Raw genomic sequence first — 23,763 nt, forward strand, 5'->3', positions numbered from 1 at the left:
GGAGGGTGGTTTTGTTTGAAAACGAAGAAGGGTGGATCGATATTTTTTTTCTGTTTTTTTATTTTTAACTTTTTTGTTTGAACGGTGTGTGTGATGGTGATGGTGTGATGTGGCAGCGGTGGTGAGGTGGTGATGGAGAGAAAATCTAATATTTTTTGGTAGATTGGACGGGACGGTGCGGGTAGAGAAATTCGCGCAGGCTGGACTCTTAATCGACTATGCTTCATTATCATAGTTAATTAAATTAATCGACTATGTTGTGATAGTCAATTAAAGTGTTAATATACTGTTTTGGTAGTCGATTAAGGTTACTCGATTTCATTTTTTAATTCGTTTTTGAATTTTTTGTGTATTGATTCCGATTTGTATAAATCAAGTACAATTTATGTATATTATTCGTTTTGTAAAACAAATGTTGATTTTTGTTTTTATGTAGTTGTGCTTTTTTTATTTTCAGTAGTCAGTTTCTTAATCGATTATGCTTCATCACAGTCAATTAATAAGATTTATAGTCGATTAATATACCTCATAGAGAAAAATAGTTTAAAAAACAAAAAAAAATTAAAAAATAATAATAATAAAAAATTAAAAACTAATAATTAAAGAAAAAGGGCTTATGGGGCAGTGATAGTGTTGTAATAGTGCTGATGAGGCGGCAGGGGCATAATTGAAAAAATGGATGGCTACAATTAGGAGTGGACTTTTCTTAAATGATGTTAAATATTATTAGCCTCTCCCTATTAAAAGAAATATTGAGGCAGTTATATCAAAGAGCCCCTTTAAACTAACTATTAACTCCAAATTATTTGCAATATTTTACATAGGTTTGTTGGCAATTGAATTGAGTCAGATCTCTTACATTTAAAGGAATGAAGAAGAAACAACAAGCAAAAAGAGAGCTACTAATCTTTAGATTTATGGGTTGATCCCTTATTCCAACAAGAAAAAAGCACAATTAACCAATCTTGCCTAGGATCAATTATATGTGAATGTCTAATTCACAAAACTCAAGACAATTTGCTATGATTTAAGTAATTTTAGGCTAAAGTGCTCTTGTGGCAACTATATGTATGAAGGGGTTCAAAACTTAAAATTTCATTATCAGAATTATAGTGTGTTTTCATGTTAGGATTTCGGGCCCAAAAATGAGTTATTTCTGACTGGGTCCAATCCTTCTTTTATCCTAAGTGTAGCCCAACATTGGATTCAACCCATACTCAAGAAAGCTCAACTCGAAGTGATCGTAACCTCTCATTCTTATTTGACTGATCTTGATCATTCATTGAGTCATTCAAAAGGTTCTCTGAACCCTAACTTCTCTCTCATTTCTTTTTTTGCTTCTCTCTCCTCTTCTCCCTCTTTGTTTATGCAGTACCTCCGTCTTCCCTTGCCTTTTTGCGACTACATTTTTACAGCACTCGCTGACAATGGGTGACTTTGATTCTATAGCACATTTAATGCTACATATCGTTTCCTTTATGGCTATTTATACTACTTTTTGAAAAAGAGACAAGAGTAACACAGTTCTCTCAAATTCCAACCATCTTTTAATTTGACTTCAATCTTCATCTTTTGTGAGTAGATTGAATATTTCTAAGTAAAATTATGGGTTTGGTGAATGATTGAAAGAGTTCCCAGTTAACTGATTGACTGTGTGTTTGTTAGTGAGTCAACTCAGTGGTGAGTGAGGGTAGATCTAGAATTTATGAGCTTGGGTGAATGTTTTGTGCCGAAACCAATTGATGTTGCTTCCATTTGGATATTGTGAGCAAAGAACAAGACTGTGGGAGTAAATGAAATAATGAATATAAATTACAGCTCAAAGTGTTGGAATTATTTTTGCTTGTATTTCTTATATTCTTTGTACTCATTATATTAGAGCTGGAAAAAAAATACCGATTATCATATACCATGGTATACCAACCAAAGATTACCGAAAAATTACCGAAAGAACGGTTACCATTATCTACGGTACGGCATTAGTACCGTACCATTACAATATGGTACGGTATTGGTATTGTATTTCTAATACCACGGTAGTACCGTACCGTACCGCAATTTACATTTTAATCCGATTAATATGTTTTTTTCGATATTATTTTTTGTAATTCTATTTTGTTTACTTAGAATCTTATAAATGGCAACAATTATTTTTCCCTTAAGTTAGTGGTAGTGTATTGTTTTTCCTTTTTTTCTACCAAGTTGAATTTTGCAATTGAACATATATGTTCTACTAAATTGTCTTTTATGTTCCCTATAGCCAACTAATTTTATTATATATGATGTATGAATATTTTATTTTTTTACCTACATGTATGTATAGCATTGGTAAAGTATTTATTGTATGTAATAATTATTAAGTACAATCAAGTTCCTAACAAATACCTAGTTGTTCCATTAAATAACATTTACATTATTATGGCATATGTTCTTGTTTCAATGAAGCAAATTATGTTAATTATTCCGATTATACACCGGACATTCTTAGAAAATAAAATACAACTCATACAAGAGTAACTAGAACTATTTTCAATTGGTATATATATGTATATTTTTAACTCATTTGTTTTTTAATCTTTGATACATCACCAAATACGGTAGAGTACCACGTACCGATTGTACCGTATCGAAAATAACGGTATACCGAACATTGGTATACCGAACTTTTTGGTACGATAACGGTATGAAATTTTTCAATACCGCAATGTACGGTAGGTACACGGTATTAAGCCAAATGTTTGGCAACCGTACCGAATCCACCCCTACATTATATCTTTTGTATTTATGTTAGTAAAATGCATATTGTAAATTGAGTGCCTAGCACTCCAATGACAAACATTTTTTAAATGAGATGAGAGTATTTTTGTCAAGGACATAGTTAAGGGATATAGGTGTTTGCACAATTTCACACGATCGAAAAAATGGTCTTTATCAAATATGCAAATGTACATCATTATTATTATCATTATCATTATCGTTATCATTGTCATATTATTATGATTATTATTGTTTATGTTGTTGCTGCTGTTGTTGTTGTTGAGAAATTAATAAAGAAGAACAAATCAAAGATGAATTGAGATAGTAATATAGAGCTAAACAAGTATATTAATCTCCTGTTCTTCTTGTGTACAAAATACATTACATAGTGCTCTCCGTGTATAGCACTAGAAAGTCCTCTTGAATATCATGTGTTACAAGACCATAATGGGATCATCAATAGGTATTATGGTGTGATAATGGTAGGAGTGATGGTGCTTCACGGTGATAAGTAATGGTGGTCATCCACACCTTCTAGAATTCATAACACTCCCCATTGGATGTCCACCACCTATGGAATATGCCTCGTTAAAAAGCTTGTTAGGAAAACCCAATGTGACAAAACATAAACGAAAGAGAAAAGCGTACATACCGCCGAACAGAGAGGGGAGGGGCGGAATGAAACGAAGAAGAGGTGTTGAAGGAGGGCATATCAAACTTGTGCGAATTTCCGCCGCCGCCGCACCACCACCACAACAGCCGAAAGCGGAATGAATTTGGTTGTGGTGGTGCGGCGGCGGAGCCGAGATGGTGGTGGTGTTGAGAAGTGAAAACCTCCCTCCCCTGTTCGGCTGCCAAGGGAGCGAAGAGAGTAAGCAGGCCAAATTTATTTTCATTTTTTTCTATTTTCTTTTTTCTTTTTTCCTTTTTTTCTTTTTTTCTTTTTCAATTTTCTTTTTTTTTTCTTCGTACTTTGTGAATTGGCAGAATTGCCCCTCCATTCTCACGTGTGAATGGGATTTGTGCAACTCAAGCTATTTTAACCAAAAATAGACTTTTAAGTTACCGGTGCAACAAATTAACAAGTTCAAGTATGATCGTGAAAAAAAAAATTTGTTTGGGAGGCAAAATGCACTTAAACCTTTTTTAAATTCATTTGTTTGTTAATTTCTTAAATATGTGTGGGAAAAGTTTAAGTAATGAAAATTATCATTTAATAGATGTAATTAATGTGTTAAAAATATTGAATAATTAATAAATACTTAATGAAATTGAATTAATACTTAATAAAATTAAGTTCATTTTTATGATTATTCGCGTCAAGTTAATGAATTTTGAGTGACTTGGATAAAATCCTACAGAGAAGTTAGAGAAGTTAGAGAGAATATGAGTAGAGAGAGAATTTTTTTTTTTTTAATGTACGTGCATGATCTAATAAATTTTAGTGCGCGATTTAGCACGCTCCTATAATCATTTATATTTAGGGTAAATTACAAACACCCCCCTGAGGTATAACCAAATTACAAAAACACCCTTCTTGTTTGGATAATTACAACCACCCCCTCAACGCATCAAAATTTAGTGGAATCTTCGAGATTATATGGAATATTATCACTTTTGTACCCGTTTTATCCCATTCAAACTCTACATTATGAAGCAAGATGACCATAATATGTGATTTTTAGCTTGTATATATCAGTTTGTGGTGCATCGAAAACTGTATTTTTTACACAAAGAGTACAAACTAGAGCACATTTCACGGAATCTAGATGACTATGTTGAATTTGGCACCATAAAGGTAAGAAAAAATCATAGTTGAGGGGAGTAGATGTAATTATCCAAACAAGAGGGGTGTTTTTGTAATTTTACCATACCTCAGGGGGTGTTTGTAATTTACCCTTTATATTTATGATTTTAATAACGGTTATCGACACTTTGCACTCTTAAATTGAAACAACAACATCTTGCACCTTCCTGTTACAAATTCTTTGACACTTTGCACCGTCCTCCACATTTTGGTTGAAAAGGTGGCAAGCCACCGATTTTGTGGGTTTCAAGAGGCGCGGATTTGTCCTTTTACCTATAGTTGTACATATGGGTAAATGTATCGATGGAACACAAATTCAACCCATTTTAAAGCAAAGCTTATTTTAAATATATATATATATATATATATAAGGGGCAACTATTTTAAATCCCAACTTTTGCTTACTTGAATACTACCAAGTTTAAAACCAAAATTGAGTATATATTTATCAGTTTTTTCCTACTTTAATACCAAAATAAAAAGAAAAGTACAAAAACACCATTTCATACAAAATATCAATTATATCAATGTTTTTTAGAAATTACCTATTCAAAAACCAAATAAAAAAAAAAAAAAAAAAAAAACCCTTTGTTGTAAAAAAACCTCCACCATTTCTTCTCCTCTCCAACTCTCACCGCAGCCGCCGACGCCGCCGCCGCCGAACGCCGCCGAACGCCACCGAACGTGCTCGTAACTGCCGCGACAACCCAATTAAACCCTATCTTTTTCATCTTCTTAAATCCTCCAAAACATCTCCAAATTCAAAAAATCAAAACCTCACAAAACGTATAAAATTGAGTTAAGACAATAATATGGTAGTATATATGAATGGAGAACACATTAAGGTAAGTATTGATGTCTTTTTTGAGCTTCGAAGTCGATTTTGAAGTTTTTTTTTTTGAAACCCGCCGGCAATTTTCGACACATACAGGTCGATTTTTTGGTCAATTTTCGACACCAACGTGTCGAAAAAAAAAAAAAAAATTCGACACATACCTGTCGAAAATTCTCCAAATTTCGACAGGTATGTGTCGAAAAACACTATTGGTAAAAAAAAAAAAAAAAAAAAAAAATTTAACAGGATACAACACGCGAACAAAAGGCAATGGTTTAAGAGGTTCCAATTGTGAGAACACAAAACAAAGTGAAATCTTTAATACACTTACCTTCCTGAATATGACCCTTGGCCACAAGATCCATAAATCCATGGACAAATACTGGATACAACACGCGAACCAACTCGTGCTATACAGATAACAAAGGGAACATCTGAGTAACATAACATCTCAAAGCAAAGCAATAAAAAAGGATGTTCGTAAACAGAGCAACTAATTACCTGGTATTGATCCAATGAACTATAAGCCCATGACCGAAGTTTACCATACCCTTCTTGATATTGTGCAGGACTATCCACTCTGAATAAAAAAACATGAAATTTGAATGACTGATAGCACATTCCATTAAATACACAACAAGAAACAAGCAAAGACGAAAATCTACATGCATAATTAAAGGCTACTACAATATTGCTGTGCTGAAAAATCTAGCACTCCTCTCAGATAATAGTCAAAACAAACACCAAACAGAAGAGATAAAATACAACAAAGCCAATCGAACCCCATGTTTTTTGCCCGAAAAACGGGAGTAAATGATGCATACATCAAAGTCAGGTCGAAATTTTCTACATACTCGGAGAAAGCGAGGATTTGTTTGGCAATGTCAGGATCAATTTGTGCGGTTGAAGAAGTGTTGCTGCCTTTGCTATTCTGCTGGAAAGCGAAGCCTGCTTGCTTGAACCCCCTTTTATCCAAATACGCTAGAACCACCTTGTCGATTTCTTCTTGGTCCATTCCGTCTCTTTCAATTCTATGTATTACCTCTCTATTTCAAATTTTATCTGTTACAGGAAGTAAACCCTAAATCCCCTAATATTAAGTTGGTTTCTCAAATTTGAGGAGCCAAAAACTGAAATTGCAAACTCGCTTCGGCAGAAACAGTTTAGATTTGCGCAATTGGAAATTTCGTACTCCAAATTTCACACAAAATTCCCAAGCTAGATTTTTCACCAGCATAATTGCGAGCCCATTTTGTTGCTCGCCCCTTTTCAGAAAATCAAACTCCACTTCACAACAAGCTTAAACACTTCTTCTGTAAAACCTAATTTTATTTTTTTCAATTGAAAACAGAAACTAACAATAGAAGATAGATATTCAAACTGCCGGCGGTGGGGAACGCGACGGCGATAGATGAAAGGTGGCGGGAGCGGCCGGAGCGGTAGAACGGAGGTGGGGTTGATTTAAAAATTAGATTAATTATTACTCTTTATTATTATATACATATATGTATGCATATGCAATCTGCCTAAACACGTTTCTTGTATTTTTTTTCCTAATTTAATGAGGTAAGGGCATGTTTGGCTCAGCGGTTTAATGAGGTAACTTCAAAACCGATTTTTAAAAGTTCATGCATTAAAAACCAAATACGCCCCTTATCAAATAGGACAAATACCACTTCACCCCCTATAAATTTCCTATTTTGGCACTTTTTTCCCTACGAATTTTGAAAAGAGATAAACCCTCGAAATATTGTTTTGGTTGCACTTTGCCTCAAAAGTTAATTTTCGGTTGGCATCGTGCAACAAAAACAACATTTGAAAGGGGCAATATGCCGAAAAATAATGTTTTGAAGGGGCAATGTGCAACAAAAATAATATATAAAGGGACATCGTGCAACAAAAACACACAATTCCGGTTAATAATCCATCGGAATTTTTCCTACAGGGGCAATGTGCAACAAGTATAACATTTTGAAGGTGGACATTCACTATTTTAATTTTTTTAGGGGTAAAGTGCGAAAAATAAATTTTTATAGGGGGTGACATGCAATTTGCCCTATCAGATGTATACAAAAGGGAATTGTACATAACAACACAAAATACCAAAACCACAGCGCGAACAAAAAAATCTACAAGCTCGAAAACCATGGCGGCAAACAACTTGAGCATGTCGAAGAAAAAAATATTACACATCGTATCTTCCGCTCGAAATCGTCGAAATTATCCTATCGAAACTACCGATCGATTCTCTTCTCCGATTCAAAGCAGTTTCAAAGTCGTGGAATACTACGATCTCGGATCTTGTATTTGTCCAAAACCCTCTAATATTTTCGTATGTAAGTCGCCGCGTAGTGGATTTTATTCTCTTAAATTCGACGACGTACATAGATTTTATTATTTTTGGTTAAATTACACGATTGAAGATTCCACGTTGTGGAAATATGGAGAGGCCGTAAACAAGTCGTATGCTCTTGCGACGGCATGTTACTATTAACCGACGATTTCAAGAGGAGGTATGTGTTGGCGAATCCGTCCACTCGAGCGGAGATAAAGCTTCGTTTCCGTATAAATTTTCCAACAATTCAATATTTCATGGGCTTTGTCGCGATCCAACAAACGGCGATTTTAAGGTTGTTATTTTGACGCCGAAGTACTATGCGGTTTATTCTTGTACGAACAATTCTTGGACGGAGAAGAAAGAATATCCATCTAATGGTCGTTTATTATTTAACGAATGAGAAGTCATTGTTAACGGGTCCACCTATTGGATTTGGAGGCACGATAATAATGCCGAAGAAATTTTATATATTGATCCGAGAGACGATATGTTCAAGTTTATAAAGAGGCCGAACAATGTAGACGATGGGAAACGGATTTACGTGGTTTATTTGAAGGGATTTTTATGCATGTATTGTTATTGGAGAGACGAGACGGAGGTTCGAATCTGGATTAAGGGAAAGGGTTTGGACGATAATTCTTGGAACGAGTTAATGACTGTTGAAAACGTTCGTGCATCTATTGCTACGTTTAGACCCCTGTGTTTTCTTGGAGAATAAGATTGTAATTAGAGATGAAGTTAAAGAAATAGCGGTTTACGACCCTTGCCAGAAGACGTTTGAAGTACTCAACGAGCTAGTGCAGATATTTTCATGACTTTGGATTAATTCCGTATACGGAAAGTCTCTTCTTCCCCGCGACACGTTTTTCTGTGTAGAATTTAATTGGGCACGTGTTTAATGTGCCTTACGGATAGTTTCAACTAACTTCTTTTGATTCAGCTGAGATTGGTTTTTATCGATCTCTTTTATCTTTATTTGCTTCGATGATCAGGTTCGTATTTTAAGTCATCCGAACAAACATAGCCACATGTTGCCTATTTTCTCCGTGTTGATTCTTCCTTGATTATATCTTGTCGTCGCATAAAAAAAAATTGGCTCGTTTGTTTCAATAACCAACGATAAAAGTTTCTATATTAAAAGAGACAATGATGAAAAACTATAACCGTAACTAGCAAAGAACACAAAATTAAGATTCGAGCATCGAACAACTTTGGACAGATAGAGTGATAACAAACGAGAAGATGTTGCTTCGTAAAATCGAAAACTATAAACATAGTTATGAAAATTAAAGTGTGCATGTAAATAAAGACAATCTATCAAGCACACGAAACATTTTTCGAAGACTACAATGAACATGAATCGAGCCTCAAATCTATTACATAATATGATTTTCCTCATAGGCCTGGTTTTTTGCATAGGGAAGAACATACCATGTACATACGGAACAAATTCATGCTCGTAACAACTCGCGTCGCCTTCGAATTCTTCAATCGTGTTCTTAAAAGGGTCGTAATTCACAAATCTCGTCGAATCCCGGAATCGAATCACAATCTTATTTTCCACAAAACACCGCGGCTTGAACCACCAAATTCGGTCAAGAACATTGTCAAACGTCACCGACTCATTCCAACAATTCTCGTCAACGCCCTTTTCCTTTGTCCAAATTCGAACCGTAATCGTCTTCTTCTCGTCTCCGCCTTTAACGCAATAGTAAAGGCCCAAACACCCTCTCAAATTAACCAACCGAATCGATTTGCTGACGTCATCGACAACGACATCTTCCGGCATCTGCAGCATCTTCAACTTATCATCTCTCGGATCAAAATACATTATTTCTTTAACCTTATTATACGAGCTTCTCCAAACCCAATAGATAGCCCCGTTAACGCACACTCCCGGCGCGGAAGTGTCCGGTTTACCGCTACACGGAAATTCGTTCCTCTTCGTCCATGATCGGCTCCTACTCGAAAAAACTACGTAGCGTTCCGTTTCCAGAGACAAGACGACAACCTTAAAATTATGAGATGTTCGATCGTAACAAAGTCCGTAACTTTGTCGACTGGAACAAATATCCGGCGACCAAACATAAGTCTCCGTTCGAGTGGACGGATTCCATAACACAAGCCTTTTCTTGAGCGAGATGTTTGCCTCAACTAAGAGAAGCACGCAGCCACAAAAGGACATGACGTCATACTCGCCGTAAGGGCCTTCCAGTAATTTCACAGTTTGAGATTTTGGATCTTGTGATTTAGCAAACGAGTTCGACTCGGATAGACTCGAGCACAGGTGAGTTTGGATGAATAGTGGATCGGAGATGATGGTATACCATGATGTGGAGACTGTTTTGAATCTAAGGAGAGAGTTTGCTGGTAATTTTGATAGGATTATTTGTATTATTTCTTGCGGAAGAACTGGTGTACCTCGTTTCAAGTGCTTCTTCGTAGCCATGGCTGTTGAGTTTCTAGGGTTTTGCTTTTTCTTTGTTTTACAGAATACGCAACTGTGGCAAATTACCAGAAATTCCTTGAGATAAGCTATAATTATCAAAATTCCATTAATGTTTGTATGATTAGGAAAAAATTCCTTTAACGAGTTTGGGTGAAACATAAACCTGCAATTATATTTAATGATTTATTTATTTATATTTAATGTATTTTTTGGCAAAATAGATTTATTTATGGTTGGTTATTTTTTAATATTTCTACAGGGGAGTACACCTCTCTTTCTGATATGTCTATATCATAATTTTTTTTTCTGAAAACTCACTAGAATATTATTTATTTCCAATCTTACCCTTGTACTACCCATCACGTTTTTTTTTAATAATTATCCAGTATTTTCAAAATCCCTATTAATGAGGCATCTAATCCCGCTAATTAGGATTAATTAGGATAATTTATCTCAATTATTCCTTATTCTTTTTTCTTTCCATAACAACAATCTAATTCCTAAAAATCTTCTTCCAAATTCCTAAAAATTCGCTACCAAATAAAAAAAAAATTGAATTTTATTTTTTATTTTTTATTATTTCGTATTTTAATTTTATTATTACTTTTTATTATTTCTAATTATTTTTAATAAAAATATTTTTTTAAACAAAAAATTGAATTCTTTTTCTCGACTTGTTTACTATGCCGAATATGATTATAGTTGACTATACGTGACTATATCAACTATAGTCATATTCTTTCTAAATATTGCAATTTTTTACATTTTTAATTTAAAAATTTGATTGTATAGTGTGGTATAGTCATTTTACCAAATTATATAAAACAACGAAGATTGCCTATTGCTTACGAAAACAATCCAATCAACATTCACATAAAAAAATCATATTTGAATATAACTACAGTCATATTCAGATAATAGTCATATTCGAATATGACTAGTCATGTTACTGCTGCCAATTTAGATTTGGAGAAGAACAAAATATTCAAATATAATTATAGTCATTTTAATGTTGCTACTCCTAGTTTAGGTCTAGAGGAAAAAAAAAAAAGAGAAAAATCTAAAAATACAGAAATAGAAATAGAAAGTTTAGATTAGGAGAAGAAAAAAAAATTCGAATATGACTAGGGGTCGAAATCGGAACGAAATTTCCGATTTCCGCCGATTCCGATCCGAATATTTCCGATTTTGGAATGATTTTTTGTAATCCGATTTCCGAAAATTCAGAAAAAAATCGGATCGGAATCGGAAATTAATATAAAATTTTCGGAATTTCCGAATTCCGATCAAAAAATAATTCCGAAAATTTCCGATTATTTCCGAAATTTTCCGACTTTTTTATGTATTTAAAAATTAGTTTATATATATTACATATAGTCTAAGGCCACTATAAGGATTGGGCATAATTTTATTTCAATATATTAATATTTTGACCCATTTGATTTTGGCCCATTTAGTTTTAGCCCATTCTATAAGTAACCCAAACCTTCTTATCTTAACCTAATTTTTCATTTCACAGCAACGCTGCTTCTCTTCTTCTTGTTCTTTCTAACTTCGCCGCTCAGCTTCTCCTTGTCAAGTCGCCGCCGCTCAGCTTCTCCTTGTCAAGTCGCCGTCGCTCAGCAGCTCCGCCTCTCCCTGTGAAGCCGCTATCCGCTCTTGGTGCAGTTGTTTCCTCAAGGGATTATTCTTTTTCCTTGAGAATCTTATAGGGCATTTCTCTTTTATTTCGATCGACCACAAGATCTCAGCAAATTTGAAGTAAATTTTTAACATATCTGAGATGTATTCATCGGTAATTGTCAAAATGTTGAGATCTGTGAAAAAATCGAAAAAAAATTAGGATTTATGTATTTTTTGTGGGTTTGTCTGTGTATTTTTTGTTGTTTGTTCAATAAATCTGTGAAAAGTTTGAAAAAAAAAACCGAAAATGAAAAATTCCGAAAAAATCCGATTTTCCGAATTCTCCGAAAAAATCGGAATCGGATTTTGTTCTTGAATTCCGAAAAAATCGGAATCGGAATCGATATTATGGTTCCGAAAAAAATCGGAAATTTTCCGAGCCCTGTTTCCGATCCGATCCGTCCGATTTCCACCCCTAAATATGACTATAGTCATTTTAATGCTGCTAGTTTAGATCTGGAGGAAAAAAATTTAAAAAAAATCAAAAAATACAGAAATTGAGATAGAAATATAAAGAAAAAGAAAGATGGGGAGTCAACGACAACGGTGGTGGCGGAAATCGATAGAGATAACGAAAAAGAAAGAAAAAACCTTACCGGTGTAGAGATCTATGTGAAGACAATGATGGTGTAAAGAGAGAGAGAGAGATCGAGAGATAAAGATATATATGTGGAGATGAAGGAGGAAGCACAACACTGAAATTTAAATTTGGGCGAGTGGACATGTAAAAAGATTCTATCAAAAAAAACACTGAGCCTCCCACCTGGTCATCGAGCGTCGGTCCCCATAGGAGATGATTGGATTTACGAGCCCACGCAGCCATGGCTGCAAAGCACCCAAAACATCTCTTCTTCGATTCAAAACAGTCTCGAAATCATGGAATACGATGATCTCCGATCCTGCATTCGTCGAAAATCATCTCCACCGATCGAAAACTTCAAGCTCACGTAATCTTCTTCTAGGTAAGTTGGGATTCAGTCATTATAATAGTGAAGATTACTCTTTGGTTAAAATCGACAAAGATCGTAAACTCCAAACTTTACAATTATCGGAATGCCCTCCCGGCTCCAACGTTGTCTTATCCTATTGCGACGGCGTTCTGCTCTTAACCAACGACAGACAAACTTGCATGGATTTCGTGCTGTGGAATCCATCCACTGGAACGCATGCAACGTTTCGGTTCCCGTATGAAGTAAACCCCCGTTCGCAGAAAATTTACGGGCTTTGTCACGATCCGAGAACCGGCGGTTTTAAGGTTGTTGTTGTTGTGTGTTTGAATTACTTCACGGTTTATTCGTGCAAGAACAATTCCTGGACGAGGAAAAAGGAATTCGGTGACACTAGTTTTCTAGTAGTTTACGATCCACATATTTTTGTTGACGGAGTTTTCTATCTGCTCTCGATGGATCCCGGTAGATATCTTATAACATACTTTGATCCGGTAGACGACGAGATCAAGATATTGCGGAAGCCGGAGGTTTTTTCGGACCACCTAATGATTTACATGGCTGATTTGAGAGGGCGTCTGTGCGTGTATTGCAATGCGAACGACGGCCGCGGTAACGCGATTCGAATTTGGATAAAGGGAGAGGGCGTCGGAAATAATTACTGGGAGGAGTTGATAACGATCGAGAATGTGCCGACGTACATTTGGTTTTTTAAACCATTGTGTTTCGTCGAAAATAAGATTCTAATCCAATTATACTCGCGCAGACTTGTGCTCTACAATCCTTCTGAGAAGACGTTTGAAAAATTTGACATCGAACGTTATACTGTCTGTCAGTATTTTCCTTATCTAGATAGTCTGATCGACCCCGGCGTGTTTTTTCCGGCCCCATAGAAAGAGGAAGTCGTAACAGAAAAATTAATCAGTTGTTCGTAAGTCATAGTCTTGGGCAGAAGAAATATATTCAGCAATATATTGTTTTATGTTGGTTGCTTTACTTCTTTGAATTAATTGGAGGGTTTATTTTATGATTCGGTCAAACAAACATCTGCTGAATTCGCTTGCTCGTAAATAGACACATTAGTTTTATTTTCCGGCTTGTGCAAAATCTTGACCATTGACCGTTAAGAATAGAGATAGGGACATGGACGTTTGATATTTTCTAGGAGAAAGTACAGTTTGCACTTCTGAATAGACACGACCACGGGTTGGGTCTGACCCGGACCCGGCCCGAAGACCGCCCCGGCCCTGACCCGTTGACCATGGACCCGAGTAATTCTTACCACTGGGCCAACCAACATTTTTGTAAAAATGTAGACAAGCAATATATATAAGATGTAAACACTGGTGTAAAATGATAAATATTTTAAAAATTATTAATTTTCATATTAATTGTTATTAAATAATTGTAATTAACTTATTAACAACTGCAATATAAGAAAATTTTAAAAAAATATGTAGAATTACGATTCAATACTTCAAAACATCTATTATTAATTATTATATCAATACAATCTCCACTACTGAAATATATAAAATATTGAATCAATTCAATATATAAACAAACGCGTTGATTAATACAAACTCACTTATGTTATTAAAATCGATAGTGTGAATAATTCGAATGAAAAATAAAATAAGATGTTTATTTTAAAAAAATGATTATAACTCATTTCAATTAATTTAAATCGATTAACCTCAATTGTTGACAAGAACTTATTAAAATTATTGATTATTTTATCATAAGATAATTATTTAAAATATAGATGATGTTTATTTTAACAAAAATAGATTATATCTCATTCCAATTAATTTCTTAATTTAAAAATAAAACTATATATGACGATTATAATCAAAATATTATGATGTGATTTCTCTTTTAATAATTGGTTTAGTTTATAAAAATCGTAAGAATTAAATCGTAGATCTTATGATTTAATCTTTTCTTTTTACATTTATATTTTATTCAAATATTAGAATCGAATCGTAAAATTTAAATGGATTAAGCTCAAGTCCATTCATTTTATTTAATTTATGTCTCAAGATCTTAATATATCGTTTCTTTTTTTTCTAAAATTGTTTAATGTTTACTCCTGAATCCTATAATTCGTGGTCAACGTTTACAAAACTAACACTTATAGTTTTCTTTTTCATTTACTTATTTGTCCTCAACCTTTAATTAATAAATTTTGACTTGCCAACCTCATTCTCTCTCCCGTTCTTCTTTCTCTTTGCCGAGAAGATCGGCTAAGGTGGTCCCACACACTTCCGCAAGAACACCAAAGGCGCTGCTGTTGTGAGGTCATAGCAGGGGATAAGAACCTACTTTCACTCGTGTATTCCAACGTCGATTCCCCAAACACCTTCGACGACAACAAAAGCCGTCGGAGAAGAGAAGGCATGATCTTGGGTTCTTTTTTTTTTCTTTCTTTTTATAGTTAATTTTTTTTCCAACGATAAAACTAGATAGATATGTCTGGAAGCTTTTGTTTAATATATGTATTTTTTGGTAATATAAGTTTTATTAAGTATTTTAACGAACCTGTGCATATAAATAGATACAAATATAGGAAATTGAGGGTTAAAATGGAGAGGTTATTTTGTTACGTTTTATGGTTCAGGAGGGCGTTAGTGACAAACCCTATAATTCAAGGGTGCTATTTTCTATATATTTGGGGGTAAATAATACATTTCGCATAGTATAAGATTTTGCCCTGTAAGAATTTTACCTAGTTGTTATCTCTTATTGGGGAACGAATTAATTGAGTCACAATCATAAACCAATACCTTTCATCATGAGTTGCGTGTGCGTATGTATCCCTTATTATAATCGATTTGAATTTCGTGATATTTATATATATATACGTTTCCTTACATATACGATGATTAAGAAAACAAATTTACAAGTCATAATCCTGTAAAACAACAACCCTAGAAACTCCGCAACCAACAATGGCTGCAAATCACTCGGAACAAGTTCCACCATTTCTTCCACTACACGTTATAGAAACTATCCTAATAAATTTACCCGCCAAATCTCTTCTTCGATTCAAAGCCGTCTCGAAATCATGGAATACGACAATCTCCGATCCTGTATTCGTCCAAAATCATCTCCACCAATCGAAAACTTCAAACTCGCGGAATCTTTTTCTATGCAGGTCGATATTGATATTCAGTTGCTATGATAGTAAGAAGTTTTCTTTGGCTAGAGTCGACCAAGATCGAAGATTACGAACTTTACAAGTCGTGGAAAGCCCTCGTGGCTTCTACACGCTGGTCTTATGCTATTGTGACGGCGTTCTACTATTAACAAGTGTCGAAGATAGACGGAGTGGCGTGGAATTTGTGTTGTGGAATCCATCTACTCAAACGCAGACAATTTTTCGGCTCCCATTCGAATTAAGTACCGATTTTAAGTGTTACGGGCTTTGTCATGATCCGGGAATCGGTGATTTTAAGGTTGTTGTGATATGTTCGAATCACTACGCGGTTTATTCGTGCAAGAACAAAGCGTGGACGAGGAAAAAAGAATTTGGAGACACTTTTCGAGTAGCTTATCATCCGGGAGTTTTTGTCGATGGGGTTGTCTATTGGTTAATGATGGAAAAGGACGAACGTCGATATAAACTAACATATTTCGACCCCAGAGATGACGAGTTCAAGATGCCGAACGATGAGCACAGGATTTTCGAGGTCCAAAGACCTACTTACATGATTGATTTCGGAGGCCGTTTGTGCGTGTATTATTACGAAGCGAGAGACAAGGTCGTTCATATTTGGATAAAGGAAAAGGGCGTGGACAATAATTCCTGGAAGGAGTTGATAACCATTGAGAATGTCGAGAGGTTCGCTTCGTATTTTGTACCAATGTGTTTCGTAGAAAATAAGATTGTCGTTCGATTGCGCGGGACGACAGTTGTGTTGTACAACCCTTCTGAGAAGACGTTTGAAGAATTTGAAGACACCACACATTATTTCGACTTTCTATCTGTTCCGTATGTGGAAAGTCTAATATCTCCCAACACATTTTTTAGGCCTAAGAGGAAGAGGAATTGTTTGCAATAGATTTTAAGGCTCGATTTATTTCATGTCGATCGGCTGCGTGACGACTTAGTATATGATCCATTGGACAAATAATTCTTGGTATTTTCATAAAAGAGTGATTGTGTCGTATGGAACATTTTTTAAGTTTTTTTTGATTATATCGTATTATATATCAACTATTCAAAGTTTTTGTTCGGTTATTTTATCTAAAACATATTTTTATTTTTAAATTGCCCCCGTGCATCGCACAAGATACTGGTCTTATATGGAACATTGGGCCAAGGCGAACTACTAAATAGGCGGAATGGTGCTTAGTATCACACTTATAGAAGGAGATCCATGAACCAAAAATGCTCGTGATTTTTAATTTAAAGCATTTATTGGAAATTTTGAATCCGAGGTAAAGAGCAAGAGCACGTAAAAGTTACGGTTATTAGAGGAAAACAAGTCCTCGTGCATCGATATGTTTCACCGAGGATTCACAGAGCTACTAACCCGATTCAACCTACCGTTTTGGCACACGAATATTATGAATATATGACAAGATTACGTATTATAGATCAAACTAAATAAACCCCTCAAACGAAAATTTGATTCTTATAAACGAGGAACGAAAGAATTTTACAAAACTAACGGAACAACGTAGTTAAAGCATCAAACAAAAAGGAAAGAGGCCAATTCTAGACTTAAGCCGACCATAAGTACAATCGCCAGTCGAAAATGCAAAAGAAGTAATAAAATGTATACGAACAAAAAATCAAATAAGTGATAATAATGATATACTATATTTATTATAGGAACGAAAAATGTTAATTATTACGACGACAAGTGAATAAATCTCTAAGCAGAAACATGTACTCAGAAAATGCATACTCTCTTCAATTTGTTTAAACACACTGTCCTCAACTTCTTTAACTATCTCCTCCTCGTTGGATCACGTAATTCAATTAGAATCTTATTTTCCATAAAACAATATTGTGGCTCTAAAAAAGCAATTATGGTCGGCACATTCTCAGCTGTTATAAACTCCTGCCAATAATTATTTTCCGGGCCCTTTTCTTTCATCCAAAATCGAACCCTCGTGTGGTCGTTGTTTCTCCCGACGTTGCAATACATGCACAAACGGCCTTTAAATTCGACCAAGTAAATTGATCCGGTGTCGTTTATATTCTCCGGCTTCGGCAATGTCTTGAGCTTGTCATCACTCGGATATATCAAAATATGTTATCTCGTAATATATTGTCATATGTCGAGTTCTTTTAACCCAATAGAAAGCACCGTCAACGAAAACCTCCGGCTCACAACTATGTCTATCGTCGGCGAATTCCTGTTTCAACGTCCATGCATTGTTCTTGCATGAAAAAACTCGGTAGTAATTAGTGCATATAACGAACACGTTAAAATCGCCAGCGGCAATTGGATCATGATAAAGCCCATAACTCTTCGAACAACCACCGAATTTGCGTGGGACCCGAATAGTTGTCTGGGTTCGAGTGGATGGATTCCACAACCCGAATTTCCGGTACGAAGAGTCGGTTAAAAGTAGCAAGCCGTCGCAATGGCTTAAGACAATGTCCAAGCCACGGGGTTTTCAGTAATTTCACTGTTTGGAATTTTGGATCTTCCAATCTAACTAAAGATAATTCTTCGGAAACAGAACTCTTTGAAGAGTTACGTAGAAGAAAAAGATTTTGATGCAAGTTTGAAATAAATTATCTTCATTACACCCCGATTAGAAAAGAAAATCTCACTCAAACCCCTTACAATTTTTTTTTAAAGGGTAAATTACGGATACCCCGTTTGGGCAAGACTAAATAACTTACAAACCCCTACTGTATATTGGTAATTACAAATACTCCCCTAAAATTGACAGCCCATGTGAATGAATGAATTATCTAAATTACATTTGCTGGCAAATTACTAAAAATCCCCTGAGGTAAGGCCTAGCTAATTACGAAAATCTCCCTCACGTGTACATAGTTGCGAAAACCCCCCTCTAACCAGCATTTTACCTTTTAAATTCACAAAAACTTTGTTTTGTCCATTATACCCTTCTGTCATTTGAAAAATAATAAATAGTAAATCATAAGAAACCCCGTAAAGTAAGGTCTAATTAACAAACCCTCGAGGTATGTTGCCATCTTACTGAGGCCCCCGGTGTTACTTTGGACAAAAACAAAACATGCCTTGGAGCAAAAAAGTAAGAGTGGTGACTTCTCTGCTCGAAGGGGTCGCAAGTTTTTTTGTTTTTATGACTTAATTATATTTAATGTATACATTTTGCATTTCATTCGTTTAAATTGAAATATTATTAAAAACTTAATAAAAAATTAATGAAAATATTTGTAACCTAAAATAAGAAATACGAGAATATTTCCAAAATATAAAATCGATTTTATTGAATAAAAAATACATAACAAATAAAAACTTCTAATGTTACAATTTATGTTTAATTATTTTTAATATATATTTTCTATTTTAAATAATTATAAAATGAAGAAATATATTGTAGTTTTAAATTAAAAATAACTATGGTTTTTTAAATGTATTACAATTTACCCTCGAGGTAGGGCAAATATGAGGGGGGGGTTTTGTATTTAGAGCATCTCCCACCCATCACCAAATCCTATAATTATCACCCAATTTAGGTGTTTTTAGTCTCCCAACCTAAATCTCTAAATCACCATTACACCTAAAATTATAGTGATTTAGTTTAGTCTCCCACCCTAGTCAAACTCTATATCACCATATCCCTAAATCCTATATTTTCAGCAAATTTTTTGGTGAAGAAATTTTCGTCTCCCACCCGTCCACCATTTTACCATTTTTCCACCAAATCCTATTTTTTCTATCAAATATAGAAGTGAAAATAGGATTTGGTGTAATTAACACCATTTTATAATTAGCATATACAATTATTATATTAACTAATTTCATGTGATTATCAACTTATAAATGTATTTATAGTAAATATATTAGTGTTAGTTAATGAATTAGTTTTCAAAATTTAAGATATTATTATTATTATTATTATTATTATTATTATTATTATTATTATTATTATTATTATTATTATTATTATTATTATTATTATTATTATTATTATTATTATTATTATTATTATTATTATTAATAATTATATTATTATTATTATTATTATTATTATTATTATTATTATTATTATTATTATTATTATTATTATTATTATTATTATTATTATTATTATTATTATTATTATTATTATTATTATTATTATTATTATTATTATTATTATTATTATTATTATTATTATTATTATTATTATTATTATTATTATTATTATTATTATTATTATTATTATTATTATTATTATTATTATTATTATTATTATTATTATTATTATTATTATTATTATTATTATTATTATTATTATTATTATTATTATTATTATTATTATTATTATTATTATTATTATTATTATTATTATTATTATTATTATTATTATTATTATTATTATTATTATTATTATTATTATTATTATTATTATTATTATTATTATTATTATTATTATTATTATTATTATTATTATTATTATTATTATTATTATTATTATTATTATTATTATTATTATTATTATTATTATTATTATTATTATTATTATTATTATTATTATTATTATTATTATTATTATTATTATTATTATTATTATTATTATTATTATTATTATTATTATTATTATTATTATTATTATTATTATTATTATTATTATTATTATTATTATTATTATTATTATTATTATTATTATTATTATTATTATTATTATTATTATTATTATTATTATTATTCAAGGTTCTAAAAGGCGGTTATCGGGTTCGTGGCGGTTAGGGACCGCCACACGATAAATCGGCGCGGCGGTGATTTATCGGAGATAAATCGGAAATAAATCGGTTTTTAAATTTAGTGTAATATATTTCTAAATATTATTTGTAAATACTCAAAATATATATAAAAGAATATTTAAACATAATTCTATCCTATCATTCATATGTGATTATATAATTCTAATTACTCAATAAATAACAAAAAATTAAAAATAATAAGATCATAATATAATAAAATATTCTTACAAAATACAAATACAACGCAAGTCTTTTGCATCAATAATTAATATAAACATAATAAAGCATAAACTCATGTTTTGGGTTATCGCCAAGTTCTTCTTTCTTGCCAGTTACAAGTTGCGGGGTAGCACTTGGTTTGGTTTTGAAAGTTGAAAGAATTAGGAAAAAAAAACGAAAAACAAAACGTATTTTCATTTTAATTTAAATAAAAAAAAAAAAAAACCGATTTATTGACCGATATATTGGTTTGACCCGCCAAAAACCGCCGCAAACCGCCTCGCTGTAAAAAAACCGATATTCCAAACCGCCTCAACAAAATCGTAAAGGTTTATAACCGATACCAATATGGCGGCCGATATATCGACCGCCACGACCGCTATTTAGAACACTGATAATAATAAAGAACGACGGCGCGCGGCCTTTAACAAAATTACGTCCCACCGATGCAAGTTTGTAAAACTTGACTACGTCTCCGGCTTTCAGTTTGCGTTTCTTACCGACGAGAAACCAGCCTCGATAAAGGTAGTGGAATGCACCTCCGACGGGATTCGGTTGCTTTCCTAATTCCATAGGATATTTCTGGTTGTCATGTTCATCAAACAAATCGATAGCCATCGAAAAACTGATTAAAGAGTCGAGTACGGGTCTCGAATATTCATCCATAAGCATGGCTGCCTGTAATTGAGTTAGGTTTAGTAGCACATTATCCACGTCAGCTGGAGTTAGCTCCACTGTAAACAGTTCCTCAATAGCTCCCTCACTGTTGCATGCATGTAAATCATATTTTTTAAATTATTTTTTCAGAAAGAAAAAAAAATTAAATTAATAAATTAAATTCTTGAACATATTAAACCGCGCCTACATGCTGCAATTAATGTTCTTGAGAGAGAGAGAGAGAGAGAGAGAGAGAGAGAGAGAGAGAGAGAGAGAGAGAGAGAGAGAGAGAGAGAGAGAGAGAGAGAGAGAGAGAACATGGAACATGGGAATCTTGGATTATTCCTGGGAACCTTGAATTGAGCATATACATAATAATCGGAGTCGTCTATCTTTCTGCGTTCGCCAATCTTTGCTTTGCCAGCTGTATCCTTCTTCCTCGACGAGCCTGGTGGATTATAAGCACCATCTCCTTTTTCAGCCATTTTCTTGAAATTAATTAGTTGTTGATTTTCTTGGAGAGTTGTGGTTATTTTATCTGATCGAGAAGAGACACAGTTGTAATTATGCTGATCGATGATTGAGAAGAAATATCAGATATATATATATATATATATATATATATATATATATATATATATATTTTGAATGTAACCGCTCGGAGTCTTCTCTGTACGTAACTACATATATACACACACCCACCAACTTTTTATTTTAATTTTACCCCTACACTAACGAAAAATACAAAACACCCACTTTTACTAATAGTCGACCGTTAGAAATTTAACAGTGAGAATTTACTATCCTACCCTTAATATGTTTTAGCCGATTTTGCTTATTTGCAGGCCGGGGGTGCAACTGATTTGGCATCGGCAGATAAATGGGAAAAATACATTTTTCACCCATCAAGTTTGCTCTTATTACACATTTGGCCCCTCATGTTTAAATAAATACATTTGGTCCCTTATATTTCAAAAATTCAACACTTGCGATTTTAGTCATTTCTGTCATTTTCCGTTATTACTAACGGAATCAAGCCTGTGCCCATCACTGTGAGTTAACGGTAAAATGACGAAAATGACCGTAAGTGTTACATTATTGAAACATGACGGACCCAATGTGTTTTTCATGAACATAAGGGACCAAATGTGAAATTAGTGCAAACTTGTGGGGTGAAAAGTGTAATTTACCCTATTGCTAATGACCCCATCATTAATAAAACATATATATAAAAGGAAAAATTATAGTTTTCATCCCTTAAGTTTGCATTGATCTCATATTTGGTCCCCATATTCACAAAAATACATTTGATTCCTCATGTTTCAATAATTTAACACTTTTGGTCTTTTTCGTCAATTTATCGTTAGTCCGTCAGTTAAGTCAGTGATAGACGCACATGCTTGATTCTGTTAGTTTTAACAAGAAACTGAAACATGAGAGACCAAATATGAAATTGGAGCAAAACTTTAGAGATGAAAACTACAACTTTTTATTTTAATTTTACCCCTACACTAACGAAAAATACAAAACACCCACTTTTACTAATAGTCGACCGTTAGAAATTTAACAGGGAGAATTTACTATCCTACCCTTAATATGTTTTAGCCGATTTTACTTATTTGGGAGGGTGCAATTGATTTGGCATCGACAGATAAATATTAATAAAACATAGGGGTCATTAGCAATAAATCCCTCATATAGATAAGAAATGTTGATATATCCAACTTTTAATTTTTTCTTTGTGATAACCCTAAAAATTTTATTTCCAATTCTACCCTTATGTCAATTAGCATAATTAGTCTTCAATTATTCTTTTTTTCTCTCTTTCCATATTAATAATCTAATTCCTAAAAATTTGCTTCCAAATTCCTAAGAAGTTGCTACCAAATCAAAAAAGAAAAAATAATATATTATATTTTTTATTATTTTGGGATTATTTAGCCATTTTTTATTTATTTTTATTTTTTTAATATCTTTTTAATAAATTTTTTAATTTTGTTATAAATTTTTTTAAACAAAAAATTGATTTTTTTTTTCTCGACAGGTTAACAACTCCGAGTATGACTATAGTTGAGTATGACTATGTAGTCATATTCTTTCTTTATATTGCAGTTTTTTACATTTTCAACTTAAAAATGCCGATTATATAG

At 33.2% G+C, this 23,763-nt stretch overlaps 4 protein-coding genes across 7 annotated transcripts; 2 read left to right on the forward strand and 2 right to left on the reverse strand.

Annotated features, from left to right (window-relative positions):
* Window positions 1-4,997: 4,997 nt before the first annotated feature.
* On the reverse strand, window positions 4,998-6,877 carry LOC148766516 (transcription initiation factor TFIID subunit 5-like). Of its 4 annotated transcripts, none has more exons than XM_088827153.1 (4): window positions 6,254-6,877; window positions 5,901-5,979; window positions 5,731-5,809; window positions 4,998-5,258 (listed from the first exon to the last, which is right to left on the reverse strand). In XM_088827153.1, exons 1-4 carry the CDS (start codon window positions 6,412-6,414, stop codon window positions 5,110-5,112), a joined length of 468 nt encoding a protein of 155 aa, XP_088683279.1. In that variant the 5' UTR covers window positions 6,415-6,877; the 3' UTR covers window positions 4,998-5,109. The 4 variants fall into 4 exon arrangements, with proteins under 4 accessions (XP_088683279.1, XP_088683278.1, XP_088683281.1 ...); XM_088827152.1 differs by having other exon boundaries at window positions 4,998-5,306; XM_088827155.1 differs by having other exon boundaries at window positions 4,998-5,317.
* Window positions 6,878-8,843: 1,966 nt separating this feature from the next.
* On the reverse strand, window positions 8,844-10,186 carry LOC148766517 (F-box/kelch-repeat protein At3g23880-like). Its single transcript, XM_088827331.1, has 2 exons — window positions 9,169-10,186; window positions 8,844-8,866 (listed from the first exon to the last, which is right to left on the reverse strand). Exons 1-2 carry the CDS (start codon window positions 10,184-10,186, stop codon window positions 8,844-8,846), a joined length of 1,041 nt encoding a protein of 346 aa, XP_088683457.1.
* A 2,476-nt stretch (window positions 10,187-12,662) lies between these two features.
* Window positions 12,663-13,709, forward strand: LOC105961172 (F-box protein CPR1). The gene has a single exon (XM_012985414.2). It carries the CDS (start codon window positions 12,663-12,665, stop codon window positions 13,707-13,709), a length of 1,047 nt encoding a protein of 348 aa, XP_012840868.2.
* Window positions 13,710-15,767: 2,058 nt separating this feature from the next.
* Window positions 15,768-16,880, forward strand: LOC105961173 (F-box/kelch-repeat protein At3g23880). The gene has a single exon (XM_012985415.2). It carries the CDS (start codon window positions 15,768-15,770, stop codon window positions 16,878-16,880), a length of 1,113 nt encoding a protein of 370 aa, XP_012840869.2.
* The last annotated feature ends 6,883 nt before the right edge of the window (window positions 16,881-23,763 follow it).

Source organism: Erythranthe guttata, chromosome 12, assembly GCF_056151865.1.
Source record: "Erythranthe guttata isolate IM_541 chromosome 12, IM_541, whole genome shotgun sequence".
In the NCBI taxonomy this organism is placed as follows: Eukaryota; Viridiplantae; Streptophyta; class Magnoliopsida; order Lamiales; family Phrymaceae; genus Erythranthe; species Erythranthe guttata.

Coding starts and splice junctions, on each gene's coding strand:
- LOC148766516 (XM_088827152.1), bottom strand. CDS start 6,414: ATGGACCAAGAAGAAATCGACAAGGTGGTTCTAGCGTATTTGGATAAA. Junction 5,980..6,253: donor CAAATCCTCGCTTTCTCCGA/GTATGTAGAAAA, acceptor TTTTTTATTCAG/AGTGGATAGTCCTGCACAAT. Junction 5,307..5,730: donor CAAGGGTCATATTCAGGAAG/GTAAGTGTATTA, acceptor GATGTTTTGGAG/GATTTAAGAAGATGAAAAAG.
- LOC148766517 (XM_088827331.1), bottom strand. CDS start 10,186: ATGGCTACGAAGAAGCACTTGAAACGAGGTACACCAGTTCTTCCGCAA. Junction 8,867..9,168: donor ATTTGTTCCGTATGTACATG/GTATGTTCTTCC, acceptor CTTTTAATATAG/AAACTTTTATCGTTGGTTAT.
- LOC105961172 (XM_012985414.2), top strand. CDS start 12,663: ATGATTGGATTTACGAGCCCACGCAGCCATGGCTGCAAAGCACCCAAA.
- LOC105961173 (XM_012985415.2), top strand. CDS start 15,768: ATGGCTGCAAATCACTCGGAACAAGTTCCACCATTTCTTCCACTACAC.